Raw genomic sequence first — 24,677 nt, 5'->3', positions numbered from 1 at the left:
ACAATTGATGACATCTGTGAGCATTTTCCCAATGTTTCTCGAACAATTGTTCATGAAATTGTTAAACACCATCTGCATTATGCAAAAATTTGTGCAAGATGGGTCCCTCGCGTATCTCAATGAGCTGGCGGCGAAGGACTATGCAGCAGGAATACAGAAACTTGTCACACGTTATGACAAATGCCTTAATTTGCTTGGAGATTATGTTGAGAAGTAGTTTAAAGTATCCTCTTTCAAATAAAATTTTTTATGTTTGTTAATATTTACTTTTGTGTCTTTATTTCACGAACGGGTACTACTTTCCGGATGACCCTCGTGTATATATATATATATGGGTCGCTGTGGTCCAGGGGGTAGAGAGGGCCCCGGGTTCGATTCCCGGGCAAGGCACTCTGGGCACCCGCAGCTCCACCCAAGCTATGTGATTTTTCGGGTACCAGATCGTCCTGGGAAACTATAACCGGCACAGGGAAAGAACTGGCCCCCCGACCCTCATTTGTGAATTTCACACGCCGTCAGGCTTAGTACTGGGTGAACTCTACCATCACCTACCAAACCCCGACCTTCGGGTTGAATACTGTGTTTATGGTTTATATATATATATATATATATAATATATATATATACACATATATGTTTATGGTTTATATATATATATATATATATATATATATATATATATATATATATATAGTACAATACACAGTAACACATAATATAGAAACACAAAAAAAGAGAACACTCACACGTATTTTCTTGATATTTCGACGGAAACAATCCGTCTTCCTCTGAAGATATAGAAGTAATGACGATTGGTCATTACTTCTATATCTTCAGAGGAAGACGGATTGTTTCCGTCGAAATATCAAGAAAATACGTGTGAGTGTTCTCTTTTTTTGTGTTTCTATATTATGTGTTACTGTGTATTGTACTATTCGGCACTTCCGTGTTACGTCTATGAAAGCATATATATATATATATATATATATATATATATATATATATATATATATATATATATATATATAAAATATATATATTTTTTTTTTCGAAATGGAACGCTCTTCGGCGACGCACAAATATATAAAAACACAGATGTAGATTTTTAGAAGATAGAGACACAAAGAAAGGACACTCACAATATGTTATTTGATTCTGAAGACGACAGTCGAGCTGTCGAAACGTCAAATAACACATTGTGAGTGTCCTTTCTTTGTGTCTCTATATTCTAAAAATCTACATCTGTGTTTATATAAATATATATATATATATATATATATATATATATATATATATATATATATATATACATACACACACACACACCTAAAGATAGCCCTTACGATCGAAAACGCAGATACACACAAAGAAGAAACTCACATGCATTCAGAATTTTCGGTGGCGATAACACCTTTCTTAAGGGAGAGAAGGAAGTTCCTACATGTGTGTACATATATACACACACACATACAGACATATACACACACACACATATATATACATACACATACATATTCATATATTATTATTGGTAATCTACCGATTAAGGTAGGCTTTGGTTGGACCACAAAGCAGTGCAGGTCGTATTCCCTTGCCTATCCTTCAATTCTGTGTACTTCCTCCATTTCGTCCAACTCCTATATTCCCGCCCCTGCCTCACTTGCCTAACATAATCCCCTGTATTACAGCAACCCATCGTCAATCAATATGCTCTGCATCCATCTTTCCAGACTCTTTTTTGTTTCTCTCAGGAGTAGCTTCTCCTCCCACACCATACCAAATCTTCCTCGTTTTTTTTACTTTCTGTCCACTTCACATTTTCAATTCTTCTCAACACCCACACTTCAAAGGCAATCAATCTACGCCGATCGTGCTGCTTCAATGGCCATGTTTTCGCACTGTACATAACTACGATCCATATTTAAGTTTTGACGAGCCTTTATGGAGAAATATATCATAATTGTATTCTATGTTGCTTTCCATTAGAGACCTTATAACTGCAATGGCATCAAGTGTTGGAAGGTTGCAGATTTATTGCAGGAAAAAGTCTCCTTGTCCGAGACTTAAAAACACGGACCTTCAACTAGTCCGGTCGATGCTTTCTCAATTTAACTGTCGAGGAAACGTAATTACATCTGTAATTCGCGTCCAGTTTATGAAACCAAGAGCCCAGACAGATTCTTTGGCTAAGAATCACAAAACAATCACCAAAATATTTCATTTTAAGGTGGTCTTGCCACTTTTGCTGGATAGAGAAAAATGACGTTTTAGGGGTTAAATTTTAACCCCTAAAGTTTAGGGGGAGACCTGTAAACCGAATCCGTCGCATTTTTACGTCACATGTGCAAATATACCGTCACGCCATTTTAAAGTTCCTCGTAAAAATGAGTGACTCCCGTCGTTTCGACCACACTACTTCTAGGCTATTCCCTAACATTTTTAGTAATACTTAGCGTGGAAGTTGGGGGATCTCGCGTGGAATCACCAGACTGGACATGAACTCCATTGGAGGTTTGCAGCGTACCACGTAGATCCAGGCACATTGCATCAATCGGATTTCCAGACGAAGTGGACGCAAAATCAACGAGATCACGTTTCGCAATGCGAGAAACCACCACTCGAGGATAAGTCTCTCATTAATGACGAACACAACACAGATCCAGGGATTCTTTTCTCCCCCCGCAGACGAAAGGGAATTTCGAAAGGTGTTACGTTTCCCGACCGCACGTTAGACATCAACACGTGTTCGCCGGGGATACCTCTGTAGAACATGCCAATGCTTCCGAGGCGTCATCGCCACTGCCACGGGAGTACACCACACCGCAGAATGAGTACGGTTTACGTAACCACGACGAGTTCAAAAGAGAACTCTTGACCGCACGTCAGATTCTCGACGGGAGACGTAATGGGTCGTGCGGGGGCTTGCGTGACGACGTCTTGACGCCGAAGAGCAGACGGTATGCGACGCCGCGTAACAGAGCAGAGGTGAGAATGGCATCTTGCCCCTCTCTGGGCATGGTGTCCCTTGAGGTAGACGGGAGCAGGGGCACGTTAAGCTAAAGACGACGACTAGCCGGACGAGAACGCCCGCTCAAGATGCCCTTGCGCAATAACGGACACCTCGTCGAACCCCTGCCTCCTCCCTCCCAATCCTCGGATGTGCTCCGCCTACTTTCACCATCAACGTACTCGCATACAAGCCCAACCCTGCTCCAACGGTTAGAAAAACGACGACAAAGAGACATACATCATACCCTGCAAGCGGCCATCGAGGGTGAATTAGGTCACCTTCTAATAGTAATGGCACACTTCGACAAACACAACACCAGAAGACACAATTTGCGAACAAATTGAGCTTCCCGAGTGCCTCGAAGTGTGGTAGGCAAACTATTTGATCCCCAAGGGATGAACCCGTGATTTTAGGTGCATAGGGAAAGCACTTATCATTATTTTAATTATAATTTTTGCAAACCAAGTTGACTATTTTATAGACGGGTTTTATACCTTGGTTGTTGACCGTATTATCGGGGGAAAATCTGCCTTCGCTGGTTCCCTAACAATAAATGTCACATCTGCAAATGAAGAAATGACGGGACCAAGCACGCTTCCTTGCGGGACTTCAGTGGATACCATCATCAAATAAGAACGTCCTCCATCTGGCATCGCGTATTTCGGTGTCGCGATTGGTCGGTGTTGCAATACAATTGTTGGCGTGGCCAAGATTTCTATCTAGACGATCGGCAACTGCGCAAGATACGATAATTCAAATCCATCAATCCTGAATTTTGATTCTTAAAAATTGAGAGGTCAAATATGACCGATTCTGTGCGTGGGCTCCGAATAATCCAGAGTCGATATCGGATTTGAACCCAAAAACCTTTTACGATCATTTCTGAAATTCTGTACTCCCGTCACCGGTACGTTGAGTGAAAACTTTCGCAATGTTGGCAGTCAACGAACCGCAGGAATTTGGGATGCGATAGTTTCACGTTGCTCTGAGGGGCAGGAATGCCCGCCAGTGAATGAATTCCAACACACAGGACGTTTGTCCCTTCCCCATTGTCGGTACTTCAGTGATTGCCCAGCCTTTTGTAATTGATTGGGCCTGGCTAAATTCCTATATCACTTCATCTCTTTTCGTGGCCACCGACTCTTATTCTTCCAAGACCCGGGAACACTTTCTTATATTTTTTCACAAATCGATCGAGATCTCAGTGTAAACCATTTATTTCAATAATTAATTTTTTCTCCTTTTGCCGAAATTACTTGCCAAATTTCGAAGAGCGGCCAAAATAATGTAGAAAAAAAATGGCGCTATACTATATTAACGTATTTTCCTAAGCCCATTTCATGAATATTTAAGTTTAAGAAAGCAACTAAAGATTATTTTCCTTAATTATTTCCCCAGAGAGCGGAGTTGACATCATGCCTCAGAAATATGGTTGGAGAAGACATAAAAGATTGCGCACCAGGAACCAGTGAAAAAGATAAGGAATTTCCTAAGGAGGAAATAGCATTAAAGGTGAGTATATTAATTATATTGAAAATATACGCTGATCAATATGTTAAATAACAAATGCCATTTTTATCTGTGTATGCTGTCTTTAATAATCAGAAATCTTATACACGTTCACGCCTTCAAACATTTTTTGTGAGCTTTTCATACATTTCTGCTAACAATACGATATTGATTTAATTTATCTTTTATCGTAATTTCCCGGCTTAACTATTACAGGGGACTATTTCGTAGTCCCTAAATATTGCCATAAACTTGTCGCGTGAACCTCCCTAACCAAAACGATTACTTTCCCCAAAAAGATTTTATTTTTCAGTACTTCATGCCATCTACCCATCTTCATGCCACCATTTCTTATGAAACCTTGGCATATCCCTCCGCTTCCACAAAGCAGGAATTCAAGATAGACCAAGAGCCCTTCAGCTCCTACATTTGGATAGTTCACTCACAAATTAGCGCGACAATATTTGCGTTACGCATAGTCACGTACGCACACAAGAATTTTCGTACATGAGCTAACAAGTTTTCAAGTGTATGGTTCTGATCCATGGAGTGCCATGCTCCATACGAAAGTTTTGACGAACGACTTCCTCGATTGCAACCAAAGGTGTTCTTTGAACACTGCAGTTGCCTCTCCCACATGATAGTCTCCTTAGCTTGAAACACTATTCGCTTGATCCCGGTCGAACTTCTTCATTCCGAATTATACTGCAGCTGAGGTAGATGAAGCATTCCGCTTGCTTTAGTTACATTCATCGAATTGCAATATCTGCCTTCAGCTTCTCTCTTCCAAACACACAAAAGGACATTAGAATTCTTTTTGCTGAAGCTCATTTTATATTCCCGATGCACTACGAGCAGAGCATTCAGATTCGCTTTCAGGTCACCTCATGTTTCCACGACTACTGCGATGTCATTTGCAAACCGGAGCATGTTGATTTCTTCGCCATTGACCTTGACTCCTTCGTATTCAATTTTTTGCCTGCCTCTTCTAAATACTCGTCGAATAATACTGATGAGAGGTCACATCCTAATCTAACTCCTTTGTTTATTTTGGCATCAATTTTCCTTCAATTTTTCATTTACATGGCTATTACCTGATCCTCGTAGAGTTAGTCGCGGTGTAGCCCATTCCAAGCGCACGTCAAATATATGGATGTATGCCTTTCCAGCTCCGCATGACCTGCCTTGTTGGCAACACCTGTGTTGGTCCCTCATATTAGTGGCTAGTGTTCATTTTCATCCCCTCCTAATAATATAGTATACTAGAAAACTTCAGAGATGGGTAAAAGTAACACTTGGTTGACACAAAGTTTGTCGCTAATATGAATATAAGTGTATACATCGGTGTGGGTTTAGTTTTCCCCTTTTCCCCACAACCTTTTTCTCCCTCTCCCTCTGGTGCTTGCAACTCCTACGAGAAGCCTGTTTGGTTACACTTACACAGCTTACACTTACACATTTGCTTACACAGGATTATGTGTAATGTAGATACAAATAGGTGTATAATAATTTTATATTTTAACCTGATAATGCTGCATGTAGGGAAATATTAATCGATGCACATATTAACCTATTTTATGCACTGCACATTCAGCATTGATTGTTCGGCAGTTTCTGGCAAAAAAATTCAATCACCATCCTTGAACATTCTCCTTATTCGCCAGATCTCGCCCCCTGCGACTTTTTCCTATTAAGAAAATGCAAAAATGTGATGAGGGGACATCACTGAAAAGATGTGGACACAATAAAGGAAGAAACGATGAGAAAACTAACAAGCCTTACTGCCGAGGACTTCCAAGGGTGCTTTAAACAGTGGAAAAGAAGATGAAATAAGTGTATAGCAACCAATGGAGAGTACTTTGAAGTGGAAAAAATCGATGTAGACTAAATTTTGAAAAATAAAAGTTTTTATCGCCTCAGTTCGCGTACATATTGGACAGACCTCGTATAAGATTGTATCGGGGGGAGGTGCTGGTTGTCAAGGTTCCGGACGCGAGTACAGAGCACGAGGCACAGAACCTTCTTCTCTCGACTAGTGGAGAACGGTACAAGGAGGATGCAAATCCAATAATCACGATTCCAGGGGATCCGTCGGCTTCTTGACGACCCAGGCCGGCACCCCCGGAGCTCTCCACAGTCAATGACACCCCATCCGCTCGCCGCCCCTTTCCACCCTCATCCAACCGCCTAACCCCCGCCGCGCGTGCGGAAAAATCCCTAAAATAACCCTCGTCTCGAAGGAGGGAGCGGCCCTATGCGACCGTCACGCATCCGGATTCGTTCTCCCACCAACCCCTCTCCTCCTCCTCCTCCCTTCTGGATGACCTTCAACGGGGTTGACACCACCACTTCAACTCACCCTTTCCCTGATCCTGGGAGCGAACTGGTTCCTCGTTCCCGCTCGTTGCCAACCTCCCTCGCCGAGGGAATGGGGAGGGGTACGGGACGAAGGGGCTCGGCTGCCGGCTAATGGAAGAATCCACCAATCGGAAGAAACTGGGATATTTTCTCATTTTATTTTCCTCCACTCTGAAAACGAGGCGACACCGAGGACGAGATGACGAAACGCCGGCTTGGTGCTTCGCCATCATCAGGCCGATGCAATTCATGGAAGCACACCTCGAACCTCTTTACGCCACTTCACCCGGAGGCAATTAAACATTTCGTGTGCTTTTAACCCCACCCACTCCTAAAGACCAAGGGCGAATAGAATGGCTTTCATTTCCCGACCAATCCCAATTCATCTCTTAAATGGAGCCGAATCGTCTGCAAACGCAGTTTCCGTGCCAAAGCGAAGACACGATCCATCACTGTTTAGTGTTAAAAAGGTTGGTGGGCTTCAAGTATTTACTTATCCGACGGATTGGATAGCATGGATAATGGTTCAAAACACACAAATTTCATCTCAATCGAATACTACATGCCTATATATAAGTGGCATGGAGTGCAGGGTGTCACTTTTTCCACCTGTGGCGTCAGGGGTGGGGACTTCATGCTTCATGACCTTCGCTTAACGTTTTCCCCTTCTCACTTTCCAGTTATGCATGACCTGTATGGTGGCGGTCTCCCGTATACAAGTATTTCTGGTTAATTTTTACACCCTCCTACATAATATAGCTGAGTACTTATGTAAAATTAACTATTTTTAAAACTAAGTTTAACGCTAACATGTGTATACATATTTGTTCACCACCATGTAGATTTCTAGAGGGATTTTAAGTGGACTTTTTTTTTCTATTTCCCTTTTCCCTTACTAGCCTTTAAACGTCAAGTACTTTACTAGTATTTGGACACTGATCCCAAAGCTTTCTGGTCATATGTTAGGGAAGTAAATGGGAGTAAACAAACCGTGGCTTGCTTAAGGGATTGTAACAATATAATTCATATAGACGGTGAGGGTAAACATAACATCCTAAATTCATTCTTCCAAATCGTTTTCACGAACGATGTTGGCACCGCATATCTCCAAGAAACAATACATAAACAGCCCATGGAAAAAATAACAGCAGACCAACAACGAATTCTCACATTGCCCAATGAGATTAAACCCAACAAATCCCCGGGTCCCTAAAATATACCAGCTAGGGTGATAAAACATTTAGCTCCAAACATTGCCCCGTACCTTGAATTTATATTTAACAAATCCCTCACAGAGTGCTAAGTCCCTAAGAATTGGAAAACCGCGCAAATAACGCCTATTTTTAAAAGTGGTGACAGGGAGGATCCCAGTAATTATAGATCTATATCTCTCACTTCTATCTGTGGCAAAATCTAAGAGCACATTATCGTCAGTTCTATAATGAGATATCTTGATAAAATTAACTTTTTAAGTGACCATCAACATGGATTCAGAAAAACCCGCTCATGCGAAACCCAATTAGGATTGTTTACACATGACTTAATTTTATCGGGTGAGATGTAGGCAAGTGGATACGATCTTTTTAGATTTTCAAAAGGCATTTGATAAGGTTCCCCATGGTAAACTAAGTCATAAATTAAAGGTCGCGGGTATAAACAAGGGCGCAATAAATTGGGTTGAAGATTTTCTCTTAGAGCGGGAACAGAGGGTAGTCCTTGATGGCGCTAAGGCGGGGTATGATGTATTTGTAGTATTCCTAGATTTCAAAAAAACCTTCGACAAAGTCCAACACAATAAACTGCTACATAAACGTAATTAATATGGAATCAATGAGAAATTTATTAATTGTATTAGACTTCTTGTCAAATCGCAAACAAATAGTAGTCATAGATGGGTTGTGCTCAACGGATAGAGATGTAACTTCGGGCGTCCCCCAGGGATGTGTAATAGGGCCTCTTCTTTTCTTAATATACAGTGATTATTTAAGCGCACACGTTAGTAGCAATCTGAGGTTATTTGCTGACGACATGGTGGTATACTGGGAAATAAGGTGCCAACTAGACCGCGAACAACTCTCTAGAGACTTAGACACAATCTCGGAATGGTGCAATAAATGGGAATTAACGCTTAATATAGATAAATGCGCAGGTTTGAAAGTTTGGAACAAAGGAAGCGGCGAACAGGATATAAACTACGAAATAGAGGGTTCAGTACTGACTACGGCCGATCAAGTTAAATATTTGGGGGTTGTTCTAACACCACGCCTTTCATGGGGAGCACATATCAGGACAATATGCGGACCAGCTTTAAAGAAACTCGGCTTCATTAAACGGGTGGTGGGGAAATGTAATGAAAAAGTTAAAGAGAGGTGTTATTTTGCTCTAGTTAGACCTCATTTCGAATATGCCGCAAGTACTTGGGATCCTTGGGAGAAATTTGGCGAAAAGAATTAGATTAAGTCCAGAGAAAATCCGCCAGATTCGTTAAAAATTGTTATGATAAGAACACAAGAGCGACAGGTCTCTTAGGGAATTTAGGCTGGGAGCCACTTGAAGTACGGAGAGAGCAAACGAGACTTAGACTTTTAGAAAGGTTCAGAACAAACGAGTTTAACGATGGCTCTAGAGGAATTATAATGGCCCCGCACTACTTAGGTAGATCAGAGCACAAAGATAAAATAAGGGAGATAGATTCCAGTACAGATAGATACAAATACTCCTTCTTTCCCTGAACAATCAGAAATCATAATAGTAAGAAACCGAAGTCACTTTCGAAATATTAAAAACATTGAATTTACATAGAATAAGTCGGAACAAAATTAAACATTGCAAAGATGTTCGGTATACTTGTAGGTGCATGTGTATGTTAGATGGTAGTTTGAGAGTCGGCATATGTGTAGGGTGTAAGTGTTCTTGCATGAATGTATGCCATGTTTTTTTTGTGGATGTATAAATTTGTGGCTTTTGTATGCGGTTTTTTTCTTTTCTTTCTAAATTACGGGTGGTGACCTTACACCCCCCGTCACACGCCCTTGCGGCGGCTTGCGGGGTATTCAGTAGATGTAGATGAAAAACATCCCCTCCCTCATCCCTTACCCGTTTCATATGTTGCTTGCTATCCCTAACGCACACCTTTTCGGTGGATCGCGGGTTATTCCTATCTACATCTACACAACACCCTGCAATCCATATCAAGGGCGTGTGGCGGGGTGTGTTAAGATCACCCATAAAACAAAATGCAAAACATATTATATTCATTCAAAATCCATTTTGACTAACAACGATGAAAATATATATATATACTAGCAACTAACATACACAGGAAAATACACCTACGAATGTATCCTGCGTCTACGCAGCGTTTAATCTGGCCCTCACTCGTAATTCGAATGTCTTTACTATTTATATTATGACTAACATGACTCCTTATTGTCTGGGAAAGAGGGAACACATATCCATCTGTCCTGGAGTCAATCTCTCTTCTCTTATCTTTGTGACATTACTAACCCAGAAAGTGTGGGACCATAATAATTACCTTTGTTTCATATTTAAGCTCGTGTGTTCTGAACCTTGCTTCAAGTCTAAGGTCTCACTTGTTCTCTTCACATCTCTAGCAGCTATCAGCCTGATTACCCTAACAGGACTGTAACACTCGTCTTCTTATCATAAGAATGTTTCACGAATCTGGTGTATTTTCTCTGAATTTTATCTAATTCTACAATCAACTCTTTCCCCAAGGATCCCAAATACGAGCGGCATATTACAAATGTGGCATAACTAAAGCGAAATATCACCTCTCTTTAAATATCGCATCACATTTCCTTCGTCCCCCCCCCCCACCCGTTTAATGGAGGTTTTTCAAGGACTATCCCCATATTCTCCTGATATAGTATACTCCCCGTGAAATCCGTGGTGTTATGTTACTTCCCCCAAATGTTTAAATCGATCCGCCGTAGTTAACACTGAACTCTCTTATCATAATTTATTTCCTGTTAATCGCTTATTTTGCTCCAAAATTTCATTACCGCGCATTTGCTTACATTCAGTACTAATCCCCTATTTGTGTAGATGTAGAGACTTCTACGGTCGCTAACGTCCTCAGCTATGTCCATATTTGTAATCATCTCCGGGGAGTTAGTCACATAGATACCGAGTTATTCGCCACCTCGTGACGGCAATGTGGGAAACTCATTATCCCACATAGGGCTAATGCTTGAGTACTGAGTCATTAGAGTATTTATACCAAGAAATGAGGATGGGAGTCCCAGGAATCAAGACGAAAGCAAGCTAAGCTGATTATTATATAGGTATACCAAGACGGAATTATCATGGTTCCACATTATTTTGCGGATTGGAACAACAGAATAAAACAAAGAGATAGATAGCAGAAGTGAGAGATTTCTCAGATGTGAGAGACATTTCTTCCGTCGCATGATTCGTAAAAAAATCAGACAGACATCCATTATTGCATGATGAATATGGCCATGTATGTATTTAAGTATGAGAATGTACGCGCAAATATATACATATATACATACACACGCACTGTAATTACGAGGGATTGATGTCGAAAGAGTGAATTTCTTTCGCGATTTTCTTTCCTAGTGAAAATAAAAAGTATTAATTGTTGAAATTAGTTCCGATTATGTGAAAGTAGCCTCTGGTGTTCCACAGGGAAGCGTGATCGGTCCCCTTCTCTTTCTCATTTTTATTAAACGGTAATAATGCTAAAGTAACCAGCAACGTCACGTTATACACTAATGATACTTAATCTAGAGCGATATAAGTAATAAATCGGACCGCGCGGCTGTCTTTCACGATCTCAAACAACATAATGCTCGGTGCCAAGAATGGGGTCTCCAGTTGACTCTCAAAAATTCGCAGAAATGAATCCATGCTAAATGAAATTCAAAAACATCTTTCATCAGTACACTCGGAGATTAGGACATAAGGAATGCAGATCAATGGAAATCCCTGCAAGATACACTATTCCCGGAACTAACAAGGGAAAATTACGCCCGTAACAACATGAAAGAATTGCTTGAGTGTTAGAGAAGTTTTACATTGCTTGTAGAATGACATCAGGCCTTTCATAGAGTGTGCACATTAGAAGAATACGCGGGATAGCCAAAAAGAAGCTAATTTTTATTAGATGGGTTGTGGAGAAAATCTAATGAAAAAGCAAGAGAGAGGTGTCACTTCGATTTAGCCAGGCCGCATTTAGAATACGTGGCAAGTATCTCGGATCCATGGGAGATAGCGTTAATCAGAGATTGACATTAGTTATAAGAGAATATCTGCTAGGCATGTTCAAAATTGCTAAGAGAAGTTAGAAGCGTATACTGGGGGGGGGGGGCTGGGAACCTCTTCGTTCTCGAAAAGAGCCGGCAACACGTAAAAAAATTTTAAAAGGCACCTGAGCTTACGTGAGAGACAGAGGAATTTGATATCGCACCAAATTAACTTGGAAGATTCAACCACCTGAAACTGGGAAAAATTTTCCCAGTCGTGTACAATGCTTGGGGTGACCTAGCAACTATCGTCACACACCCTTACGAAGCACCGTGTAGATACAGATTTTATTTATACCGTATAAGACCTTATCATCGACGAGCAATGGCCGAATTTTATATGACGAAATCGATGAATTTGTATGTGGATTTGCACACCTTTTCAGTTGTTTCAGTGAATATTTTCTCCCTTTTCTTAACCATTTAAACACCCTTCCTCTCCCGTATCCCTTCCTCATCCCACTTCCCACCTTTTGGGAGAGTCACGGAGAATGTATGTAGATGTAGCATAATCTGACATTATTGGTTACTTCATACTGAATTTCACAGAAGTATTAAATGGGAAAGAAAAGGGAACATGTGTCCCTGCGGCACGTCGGAGGCTACACTAATGTCGGAAACAATTCCATAAAAATGTCCTTCTATACAACGATAATTACTTAAGGTATCGGCCAAACAAGGCACTTGATTATCCGGAAGTATTTCTCCATCCAATACCTGAGAAAGTGTCCTCACAGCAGGACGAAACGTAAGGTATTTCATCATAAGGAGACGGGGGAAGCACGAATCGTGGGTTTTACGTGACTCCAGTCGCATTAGCTTTCGAAAAGAATACTCTCCGTTGCTCCGAGTGCATTTCTGCCGCTTAACTCTCCACCGGTCTACCTACTCACCCTGATAGCCGCCTTTCCAGACCGAACGCTCAGAGAAACAGGGTGGGAGGGGGGGCATGGGGGAGAGAAATCTGCAGCGGCCGCAAGGGGAGAGGAAATTCCTACCCCCAACCCCACCGCCATCTATCAACCATGCCAGCAGGTGGATTGGGGTGGGGGGAGGGTTGGGGGAGGGTTGGGGGTGGTAAGGGAGGAACCTTCGAGATTGCTGCTAAGGTGGGGTGTTTCCCCGTCGTCGTTTTCCAACATTCATTTCCCTCTCTCAGCCACCCCTTCCCCCCGCCCCTTCGGAGAGACGAGAATTTTTCTCGCTCCTCCCCCACCCTCGGCCAATGGAGATGGAGGTCGTTATGTAAATGGGCCAGCTCCCGGTGCCAGAGCCAATGGGAGTTCGTGAAAGCCAGACACACCTTCGGCACACCTGGTCGAGCCCCCAGTGGAACGGGTTTTCACTTCCCATCCTACAGGGCCGCCGCTCTCCGAGACTAGGCGAGCCCTTCCCGCCCGACTCCCTCCCTCCCTCCTCGGTTTGCACCGTCTCCTCCCCATACTCCCGACGCCTTTCGCCCGCCGACCGTAGCGTAGTGCAAAAATTCCACCCCCATCCACCTCCCTCCCCCAAGCGGAGGGAAAAAATTACAGAGAGAATACGTGGAAGGAAAATGAGAGCAAAACGACACGAGGAAACGGGCTCGGAACAGCTGAAAGCCGGAGAATGTTTTTTTTTATATTCTTAGCTCTCGCCACGCTCATGGCGAACGGTGACCAGCTAAGACTTGACGGTCAAAACGAAGGAAGGCTAGAAACGCTGCAAGATCACGACAATTCTCAATCTTTCACGTATATCCAATTAATACATAATCATTAATTATTAAACAGGACATGAATACTCATAATAACATTAATATAATACTTATATTAATAATAATATTTTATTATTATTATTATTATACAGGACATTAATACCAGTAAATTCATGAAGTAGCATATTTATGTTCTTTAACTTCTCTAAACCTCCATCTTTTCGGAAAATACAAATGTTTCACGGGATGAATTTTGGCCAGCCGTCTCAAGCACTTCACCTACCTTACAGATATTCACTGCAAATTTTTAATATTTCCTAATACATTTGTTTCGCCATATTTACAATACATATTGCGTACATGGGATCCATGAAAGAAAATTTCAATTAAATAACTTAGTTCAATAGTTTCAGCCTCAACTTTGTGGAAGTTCATTTTAATAAATGAAAAAGAAACACTTTGTTCCAATCCACCAATTTATAATAAATGAAAAAGAAACACTTTGTTCCAATCCACCAATTTATTACAGGTACGACTAGTTTCGACGCTACGGCGTCATCCTCAGGTACAAAGTTTAAAGTCACAATCATTGTATATATACTCTCTTCTGGAAAGGGTGGGGGAGTTGTGGGAAGAGGGGGCGGGGAGGGGAGTACGGGGGTAGGTACGAAAGTATGTGGGAGAGGGTAGGAAACACCAGGAAAAGCGTTAGTGAGTGGGGGGGATTGGAAGGTGGGTTAAGAAAGGGGAAATTAGGGGAAAGGGGAGGGGAATAGTAAGCTAGGGATTTCATTGGTCAGTATAATTTGAGTCAATGGCTAATGGGGATAAAGGTACGGGTTAGGAGTCAATGGGAGTTGGGGGGAAGGGGTTATTGGTTCTGTTTTTCTGTTATTGCTAGGGAGGCTTCCAGGAGAGGTGATACGTTTTCAAACAGAATGTCATTGAGTAAAGGATGTTTCTTCATTGTTCTCCGGATCTCCAACTCTTCCTTCTTGTCCATCCTCCTCCCTTTTTCTTCCCGATGTAGTATTTTCATAAACAAAACTAAAGATAAAGTGTAGTATTTTGGGGATGAAATCGCTGGTGTGATTTTCCTCCCACAGGTGTTTGGCAAAGTGGGATTGGGCTAGGTTACACTTCTTGTAGCACCTCTTGTGTTCCTCCGCTCTTGTCCGCACCGCTCGACCACTCTGCCCGATGTACCTCGCACTGCAATCCCCGCAAACCATTTCATATATCCCACTGTTTTCCAGTGGCTCAACTTTATCTTTAGTTTTGTTTATGAAAATACTACATCGGGAAGAAAAAGGGAGGAGGATGGACAAGAAGGAAGAGTTGGAGATCCGGAGAACAATGAAGAAACATCCTTTACTCAATGACATTCTGTTTGAAAACGTATCACCTCTCCTGGAAGCCTCCCTAGCAATAACAGAAAAACAGAACCAATAACCCCTTCCCCCCAACTCCCATTGACTCCTAACCCGTACCTTTATCCCCATTAGCCATTGACTCAAATTATACTGACCAATGAAATCCCTAGCTTACTATTCCCCTCCCCTTTCCCCTAATTTCCCCTTTCTTAACCCACCTTCCAATCCCCCCCACTCACTAACGCTTTTCCTGGTGTTTCCTACCCTCTCCCACATACTTTCGTACCTACCCCCGTACTCCCCTCCCCGCCCCCTCTTCCCACAACTCCCCCACCCTTTCCAGAAGAGAGTATATATACAATGATTGTGACTTTAAACTTTGTACCTGAGGATGACGCCGTAGCGTCGAAACTAGTCGTACCTGTAATAAATTGGTGGATTGGAACAAAGTGTTTCTTTTTCATTTATTATAAATTGGTGGATTGGAACAAAGTGTTTCTTTTTCATTTATTAAATAACTTGATAAAGCTCAGACAAAATTCGTTCATAAAAAAATTGCTACGAGAGTAAGCTGGAAGGTGTGCTGGAGAAAATAATAGATTTAGAGAGAGTAACCTTAACTCTCGAAGAGAACTGGCCAGGCTTGATTTTGGCTTTTAGAAAGGCACGGAGCACCTGAGTTTTCTTGGACACTTAGGGAATCATTCTGGCAACCAAACAAACTATACTGGTAGATCCGACGAACGGGATAAAATAAAAGACAAGACGCTGTCACAGACAGATTCTAGTACAACTCCTTCCCTCACGCAGTTATTGCAAAATCAAACCCAAAAGTCCGAAAAAATTAAATTAACTTGAACACTAGAATTCGATGAAATTATCAAACATAACAATTATCGCATGATCTATATAAGCATGCATGAGCATAAAAATTGTACATGAGCTAACATATATTCAAGGACATGTATACATTAATACTTATACATGTATGGTAGGTATCCTAACATACACCGCCATTCTCTTCCGCGAAGGCTTGTGGAGTATTGTGTATATGTAGATGGTCAGTCTGCTCTGGTCGGTGTTCCATTATTATTTACATAATATCTACATACATAATACAACGCAAGCCGCCGCAAGGGCTTGTGGTGGGGGAAATATCATGTACAGTTCGAAAATACCTAACAATAATGGCATCCAAACTTAAAATTTCTGTTGGAGACAGAATTGTTCTTGAAATTGAGCGCTTTCCGGAATGTTTGGTTGAGTTGGATCTTCATTTTTATGACGACGTTCCGGAGGCATTGCAGCTTCCATTTTCAGGTCAGAAGTTGCTTAGATAATACATAGTACTGATGAAAAACCTAGCATAAGAGCATGATATACGCTTGTAGCGTTTTAGTGCACAGATTTAGTAAGTTATCGTAAAGGACTTGGCACAGCAATTTCCTCCGAGCACTATGGTGATGGTGACGGAATAAGGTGATGGTGACGGAATTTAGGAAATGGAGCAAGTTCCAAAAGAAACGATTGGTACGCCAGATAACTCGATAGGGAAACCCTCAAAGGCAAACAACAGTTGGTTCATAACAGAAAGTTAAAAGAAAAAGTAAAAAAGTAAATAAAAGTAAGTTTAAAAAAAAGTTGTCCGTTCCTTTAAGAAACGGGCAACTTTTTTCTTGTCCTTTTTAACTCCTTAATTATACCCTTTTGCGCAGGGACCAAAGCACTAGACGGATATTCAAGGTGAAGCCTAACCAACGCGAAATAATACCACCCATTTTTCTTTCGAATATTTCGCCAACATTTCTTTTCAGAATCCTAGTTTCTTTTATGGTCTCTTTTTAATTGGTCGATGTTTTAACACTTGTTTAGAGCTGATTTTACTGCTAAAATGTGCATATGTGCGCACCGATATGCAGGCCCTTTTCAAGGATTTTAAGCTATTTTTTTTCTTTCCCTCGCCTCTTTAACACCCTCCCTCTCCCTCATTCCTTACCCATATCACCTTTTGATTGCACCCCCGGCTACATACCTTTTTGGCGGATCGCAGGGTATTTTCGTAAACGTGCTGCTCCGTAGATGTTTCTAACGTACTTTCACAGTGCTACATCTCATCATTGTGTAACTGCTAGGTATTCTACTTGGTCTCTTCATATTTAAAACCCTCCTGAGTACGTAGGACCTATGGGAGGTCATATATCTCTTTCGTCAATCAAAGGTGTTATTGTTTCAGGGACTACCTCATTCATACCCGTCTCCGCTTCGAGGAATGGCTTTTCCAGGTCACAACTAAGGTCTTCTTAAGGTTATAACTAAGGTTCTTTTGCAATTCCTTCGATTATTCAAATAAATAGGGGGAAATTCTCGAATTAATTTATTTTCTCTCGATAATAATTCAATGTCGTCGATTGATTTGATGGTTGACCCCCGCGATTGGGAGGAAGGGCTTCTGTTTGACTGCCTCTTCCAGTCTGCTTTTATTTGTTTGTGCAATGTATTTCCTGCCGCGAATTGCCAAAAGATTTCATGCGTCTTCACTATTATGGGTTTACCATAAAAGTTAGAATGGCCCCTCCAAACACGAACAGAGCCATGCAGGTCAGACTTCTGAATACATTGCAAGAGGACATCTGAACTCAATTTCATACCGACGAAATGATAATCCTTAACTACATCAGCAGATAAAAAACTGGTAACAATGAGAGAAATTAACTTATTCATTGACGGATTGAATTAATCTTTACTCTTCTCCCACACAGTTCATGATTGCAACATAAACAAGTATAAGTAACCCAACCGTACTTCGACCTTGCCAAGACGAACACATCCCCTTCACACCATTATACAGATTGAAGGCTGGTGTCCCAATGCAAAGACCCCCACGTGTATGAGGCAGATGCAGAAATTTAACAGACAGTTATGACAAATGAGTAGTATCATCTACATCCGGACGACTAGAATTTAATAATTCCCTCCCTGCCCAAGGTAAACATGAGACCAACCACGTCTTTACAAACGTCCAAGTCACGGACTGTTGTCTTTGAGAATCGCCACATCGCGTGAATGAAAAATAACAGGCTTTGAGGATAATGCCGGGGGTGAAATCGCCTTTGGGTCCATGAGGGAGACGGGGGGGGGGGAGGCTCGCGTGGTGGCAAGGGAGTCGGAGGAGAACTTTTTCCACGTTCCGGCACGGCAACCGAACACAAAAGAAAGCTAAAAAAAAGGGGGGGAGCGGACGAGGAGAAAATAGCAAGACGGGAAGACAAAAACGGGAATGGCATGGCGTTACATGGTAGGGCTGCGAGACTCGCCCCCGGGGAATCAACCGCGCCCCACACCCCCAACCTCCTCCTCACCTGCCTCCATCCGCCTCGCCCCTACCGCTACCTCACCATTTCTTGCGCCTCGTGTACGTGTTTGTACATGTGAGCATGCACGTATTTTGAAAAACTTCATTTTTGCTGTTGCATGTCTGGCGATGAACCATACCCTACCAACACACCCAAGTGGTGGCTCTCATGGTATCATTAAAAAAAAATAAAATAAAAACAAGCCGTTAATTGTAACCTAGCCACCCCTATTCGTATTATTCGCGGATTATTCGAACAACTGCCGAGATACAAGTAATGAATCTGAATGTGATTCTCTTTCTAACAATCTTACCAATATCGACATGCGCTTGGTGTCAAGAGCGGTGTCTTCAGTAATATATGACTGGACAAAGAGATCCACACAAGACGGACCACAAATCCGTAGGTAGACCGGGGAGGTAGATACCAGAACCAACGGACCTAGCAAAATGTTTGAGGTGCCACGCTAACACTGTATCTATCTCGGCGAAAAAACACGTTTGGGAACTCCTGCGAAGTTTCATTAAAGAAATTTAGATCCATCAAACGAGCAGTGCGAAAATACTCGAACGAAGGCGTGAAAGGAGAGTTGATAATTCGCGTTGGTTAGAACTCACCTTGAATATGCTCCGAGCATTTCGTGACCCTGCCCAGCTGGGCTCGATTTCGGAAGTACACAGGACACACATGAAAGATGCACACTCGCGAATTTTACATGTACACAAATAGCCCGCGATCCACCAAAAAAGGTGTGTGGCAGAGGGTGCAAGGGTGCACCAGGTGGGAAGGGTGTGGGATGAGGGAGAGGGATTGTGATTAAGGGGTGAGGGAAAGGGGAAAAAATCATCTAAAATCCATGAAAAGGACATGTATGATGGTGCACACATATACATCTGTGCGTGTGAGTGTGTCTATATAAAGTTATATACATAAATATATATAGTATATATATATATAAATGTGGGTTGCGGTAGTCCAGGGGGTAGAGCGTTGGACTGCTGACCGAATGGTCACGGGTTCGACACTCAGGGCACCTGCAGCTCCACCCAAGCTTATGTGATTTTTCGGGTACCAGATGTTCCTGGGAAACCATAACCGGCACAGGGAAACGAACTGGCCCTGATGTGTGAATTTCACACGCCGTATAGGGCTTAGTACTGGGTGAACTCAACCATGACTTACTAAACCGACCTTCGGGTTGATTACTGTGTTTTGGTTTATAAATATATATAAATATATTTGGTTTAGTTATATATATATACATATATATAAATTATATATATACTATATTATATACATATATAAATTATTTGTACTATATTATATATATATATATATATATATATATATATATATATATACACTGCTAATTAATAGTACTGGGTGATCTCTACCATCACCTACTAAACCGACCTTCGGGTTGATTACTGTGTTTATGGTTATATATATATATATATATATATATATATATATATATATATATATATATATATATATATATATATATATATATACGTGTGTGTGTTAGCGGAAAACTTAACTTTAAAACTAGTGTTGATTTTACCCACCGTAGAAGTGCTCAGGTATATTAAAAAGAGGGAATAAAAATTAACCAATAATACGTTACACCGCCACCATACTGAATAATCGCCAATAACGAACAACATGCGAGACATCATTATTACTTTTATTGTAGACCCTATGCTGGGAACCAAACGGAAGGACGAAGATATCTAATTTAGTATATTAAAAAATCATTGCAGTTAAAATAAAAATCAAATGAGTTTAACGTTTACGCGAAAAAAGTGATTTTATCGCCGCCCTACGTTGGTAGAAGAGACCGCATGGTCAACCAGATCGACATATCAGGAATCTTTCTTTCCCTCGCACAGTTCGTGAAAACAACAGCAAAAAACATCAAGTGCGATATTTCTAACTTAGCGAAAACAGAACTTTGAGGAATATCACTTATTAACTAATTTCTCTAACATAACAATGACTGGTGAACTTACATCCCATGCCACACACGCAAGTGGCGCCACGTGGAATAAGACGTAGATGTAAACTTTCATAAAATCAGTTACCTTCGACAATATGAACGTGGCAAAGTAATAGAGAGCGTGAAAAAAAAGAGGATACGTTTTCCGGTTCGTGAAAATGAGTTGACCTGGCTCCCAAACAAATTTAACGAATCCCCCCGAAAAAGAATTCGTTAGATTTAAAGCACACGATTCAGATATTTACACCAAATCTTACGCGCTCACTACGCGTGGCAACAAAGGAAGAAAAAAAAAGGTTGAACTTGGCCATCAATATGCAACCGGATCACTCACCATCACCCACGGACACCGACCGGACATATTACACCCAATGACTTGAATGTTTCCATATACAATACTTGAGACTGCGTAACAACTCGAGATAGACAAGAGAAAGTGGAATGGAATATATATATATATATATATATATATGACTGAATGAAAACACGTGCAGAGTTGCAACAGCCGTTCGGGAATAAAAGTTGGCATCGATCCGCTCATAGTTACAGGAGGGAGCAGACAGAAATGTCATCTCTTGCAATGGCATCCGTCCGTACAAATCGAGGATTGTCCAAAGATAGAACTCGGCACAAGTCCTACTACGAACCTTTTCGAGGCGAGAGAAAAAGAAAAGATCTTTCGTCTCAGGGAGTGCTGATGCAGCTTGAAGAGAGTTGCACGGGAAATTATGCCAATGTCTCGCACGTCAGTTCAATTCCGCCCTCAACGGAACCATATATGATTACACCACACATCTCTCCCCGTTGAGGAACGCAATAAAATTAACGGCGATCAGGTTATTTGCGCACGGGTTCAACCTACCCTCCGAAGGATCTTTTTCGCACGGTCGACCTTGAGTCGATCAAGAATCCACCTCTTCTAATGTGCGCCCAATTATGAGGAAGCCATCATTCCCCAACGAAAAACACGAGTAGCTTAAAGAAAAAAAGCGGTTTAAAATAAAACTCATTCCCCCCCCCCTCCACCCGACCGGACCGAACCGGACCCAACCCTCCCTCCCCCTTTGTCTGTCCACAAACACCCCCCCCTCTCTATCTCTTTTGGAACCGATTTGGAATAATTAGCACAAAGATAGATATGAAACTATTAGCTGTGTATGCGGTGCCTAGGTATAAAAAGAACTTAACCAAATAAAATCCGGCAACGAATTCAGGCAAGAAAGGTAATCCGACTCCAACCCCCTCCCCTAACCACCAGCACTACCCCTCCCCTACGCCTTTCCCAACCACCTTCCCTTCGGAGCAATTCTATTCACCCCACCAGAGGTTTCTCTCATCCCCTCCTTCGCTTGTATATAAAGGCGACGTGACGCTCCGCCCAGCCTTAATACGTCCTCCACGCCACGACGCGCTTTTGTTTCCCTCCCGCCAGTCACAAACGTAGGTGTAAACATACCAAATACATATACATGCACATGTACGTTTCCCTGTGTATGTGTGTGTGTATATGTGTGCAAGAAACTCTTCTGCCGAACGCGCGTCACCAGACGGACAGAGGAGAGGAGTAAGGTCACCTCCCAGTCGAAGGGCGAGGCTGAGTCCCACAACGCCCGAGGCGACAAGCACCCTGAGGACGACCCTTGCCGGCGCGAACCCTGAGGAGGCTGTTTAAAGAGACGGAGAGAGAGAGATATATTTTGTCTCGCCGCGCGCAGACGGAAACGGAAGATAGGAGGGGTGGGAAGCGACAGTTTTTCCAGCGAACGATAATCCCGGGTCAACCACGTGACATCGGAGGACACGCGTGCCACGGGGTGTAGGGGACGATCGCTTAAGCCAGCGGATGATTCTCGTGAGTGCGCCCAAATACCGCCGACAAGAAAAGGCACGTCGCCACGCCTCCTTCTGCGCCCGTCCACTCTGGGAGACACTCCGGGGAGGCCGGACCCGCATGAACTCGAACGAGACATCACTGCAACCATAGAGTAAACCAACAAAAACCTTTTCGCGAAAAAAAGACTCACGCATCGCCCTGCCACGTTAAACCATCCTCCATCCCCAGCTCCCTTAACAGGATCGAATTAAACAAAAAAAAGACAATCGGGAGGAAGACTTTGAAAAAAAAGAAAACACTTGCGCGCACATTTGGGTGGATCGATCGGAGGAGGTTTAGACGCGTAGGAAGTTCATCCAGGACAGGAAAGACGGCGAGGAAGTTTTCGATTAGAATCCCTTGAGTGCCGTCAGCGAAATCAACGGGATGAGCTACAAGGACCTGAACCTTTTGTTGACCCACCAGGTACTCGGCCTGGACGAGGAGATCGAGGAGAAGAGGTCGAACAAGGGGGACGAGATGGGCGTCGGAACGAGGAAGCCGAGGCGGAAGGCGACGGGGAACTATGGAATCGCCGGGGAGGATGCGAGGGAGGGAGAAGATGACGCCCGGGAGTCACCGGGACCTAGGGGCGACATATCCGAATTACGTGGGGGAGAGGACGACGAGGAGCACGAGGGAGACGCCCTGCTGGAGGGCTGTCAAGGGAATGACGATGAGGAGATACACTCGTCCGACGGGGAATCGCACCACGAGGCGATGAAGCACCTCTCGCTGACCGGCGGGAGGGACTTCTACGACGAGGATGATGATGACGAGGATGACGACGACGAGGGCATCATAGACACGACAATGATGGTCCTGTCGGACAGAATGGACGAGGTGGCCATCACCGGCGGCCGCAGAGCTAGCAGATTATTCCCGCAGGTGAGTTAAGGCCGCGAAAGCGGTTTATTTCATTTTTTTCATTTAAAAATCCCATCTCTCACTCATTTACAGTCCACGTGTTGTCACTTGTCGTGAAAAAAAGGAACTTTCATTTCTCTGATCTTCCATCTATCCCTTCATACATTCACTCCCTCGTGGTACGTTCCGCGATTTTGACGGTGAATTCTAAATTAAACGATTTCTCAAAGCGCTCCGCAGGTATGTGCGGCTAGGTATATAACAGGTTCTTAATTATAATACGGAAAAATGTTTGAACGCGGGAATGACGATGAGGAGATACATTGGAATGTAATTACATCAATTTAAGTTTGAATCAAATTTTCTTACAAAATTCGGTCGATGTCATGAAAAATGGATAAACAGAATGAAAAAAAGTGTAATCTAGTATTAGCTACATTTCCGTGCGATTCTTACAGATTTAATCTTTTAATGAGTGGATGGAAATTGTGCTGCGCGATAAGTATTAGTTTTTTCCCATCAAACGTCATTAAAAAACGAACATTTCTGGGTTCGAACCAGGGCAACGAATTAAAGAATCCTGTGCTTTGAAAAAAGTGCCTATGTTTGCATGGAGCTAATGTCTAGTCAATATGATCATTACTTCTAGCGGCATAGCGGATCAAGCAAAAAACAAAAAGATATTAAATTTTTATAATGGCTATCTGATGCTCTTTACTAGGCTTAGTTTAAATCAAAAAATCCAGAAAGCATGCAATACCATATTTTATTTGGAAAAGTTTCCAAAATGAAAAATAAACAAAACATAATTAATCTGTCCTTGTGTAAGTGCAAAACATATTATGACAACAAACATTTTTTCATCAAAAAAATACCGAAGAGCGCCATTGGTACTTTCAATAGGAATTTACCAATGCGGGTAAAACTAGTAATTACTTTACAAGTCACCAAAAAATTATTTTTGGGCAGATAAATCAACAAGATTTTGTAGGGGGAATTGAAATGAGTGGAGTATTGGAGAAAACGTCTGATTTCTGTGCATGTAGCTTTTAAATGACTCATCAACCCTCAAAAACCACGCTTGGCGTTTATCATTTATCTTATTTTTTTTAAATGTTGGCACACAACTTTGCGCAATCAATTACGCTCGCATGCTATGAATGAAAATTTAAGAATGAAATTAACAGGAAAGAATTTACCCCTTTGTATTCAACAAAAAACAATAATTGTAAGATAAAAAGGGTTATATTAAAAAAAACTGTGGGAATACAAAAAAGAAGTATCAATGAAAAACCTGAATTTTAAACATCTAAAAAATTCTTTCATTTGCGAACAAAAAGATTGAGAA

The 24,677-nt window shown here is 42.0% G+C and overlaps 2 protein-coding genes across 4 annotated transcripts in view; one reads left to right on the top strand and one right to left on the bottom strand.

Annotated features, from left to right (window-relative positions):
• Positions 1–24,677, bottom strand: part of Roc2 (Regulator of cullins 2) — a 187,801-nt gene that overhangs the window by 88,201 nt on the left and 74,923 nt on the right. The window lies entirely within an intron of this gene.
• Tret1-1 (Trehalose transporter 1-1) overlaps positions 1–24,677 on the top strand; it is a 153,677-nt gene that overhangs the window by 70,279 nt on the left and 58,721 nt on the right. For 2 of the 3 annotated variants that reach the window (XM_071586829.1, XM_071586830.1), the window contains exons 2-3: positions 4,409–4,522; positions 22,889–23,350. In XM_071586829.1, the coding sequence (XP_071442930.1) occupies positions 4,409–4,522; positions 22,889–23,350 (576 nt within the window). Of the gene's footprint in view, positions 1–2,871; positions 2,986–4,408; positions 4,523–22,888; positions 23,351–24,677 lie in introns of those variants that run through there. The other variant, XM_071586831.1, reaches the window with a different exon arrangement.

Source organism: Hetaerina americana, unplaced genomic scaffold (genome assembly GCF_022747635.1).
Source record: "Hetaerina americana unplaced genomic scaffold, ioHetAmer1.1.p SCAF_265, whole genome shotgun sequence".
In the NCBI taxonomy this organism is placed as follows: domain Eukaryota; kingdom Metazoa; phylum Arthropoda; class Insecta; order Odonata; family Calopterygidae; genus Hetaerina; species Hetaerina americana.
Note: the sequence above shows the minus strand (reverse complement) of the source record. Positions and strands in the feature narration are given on the sequence as shown.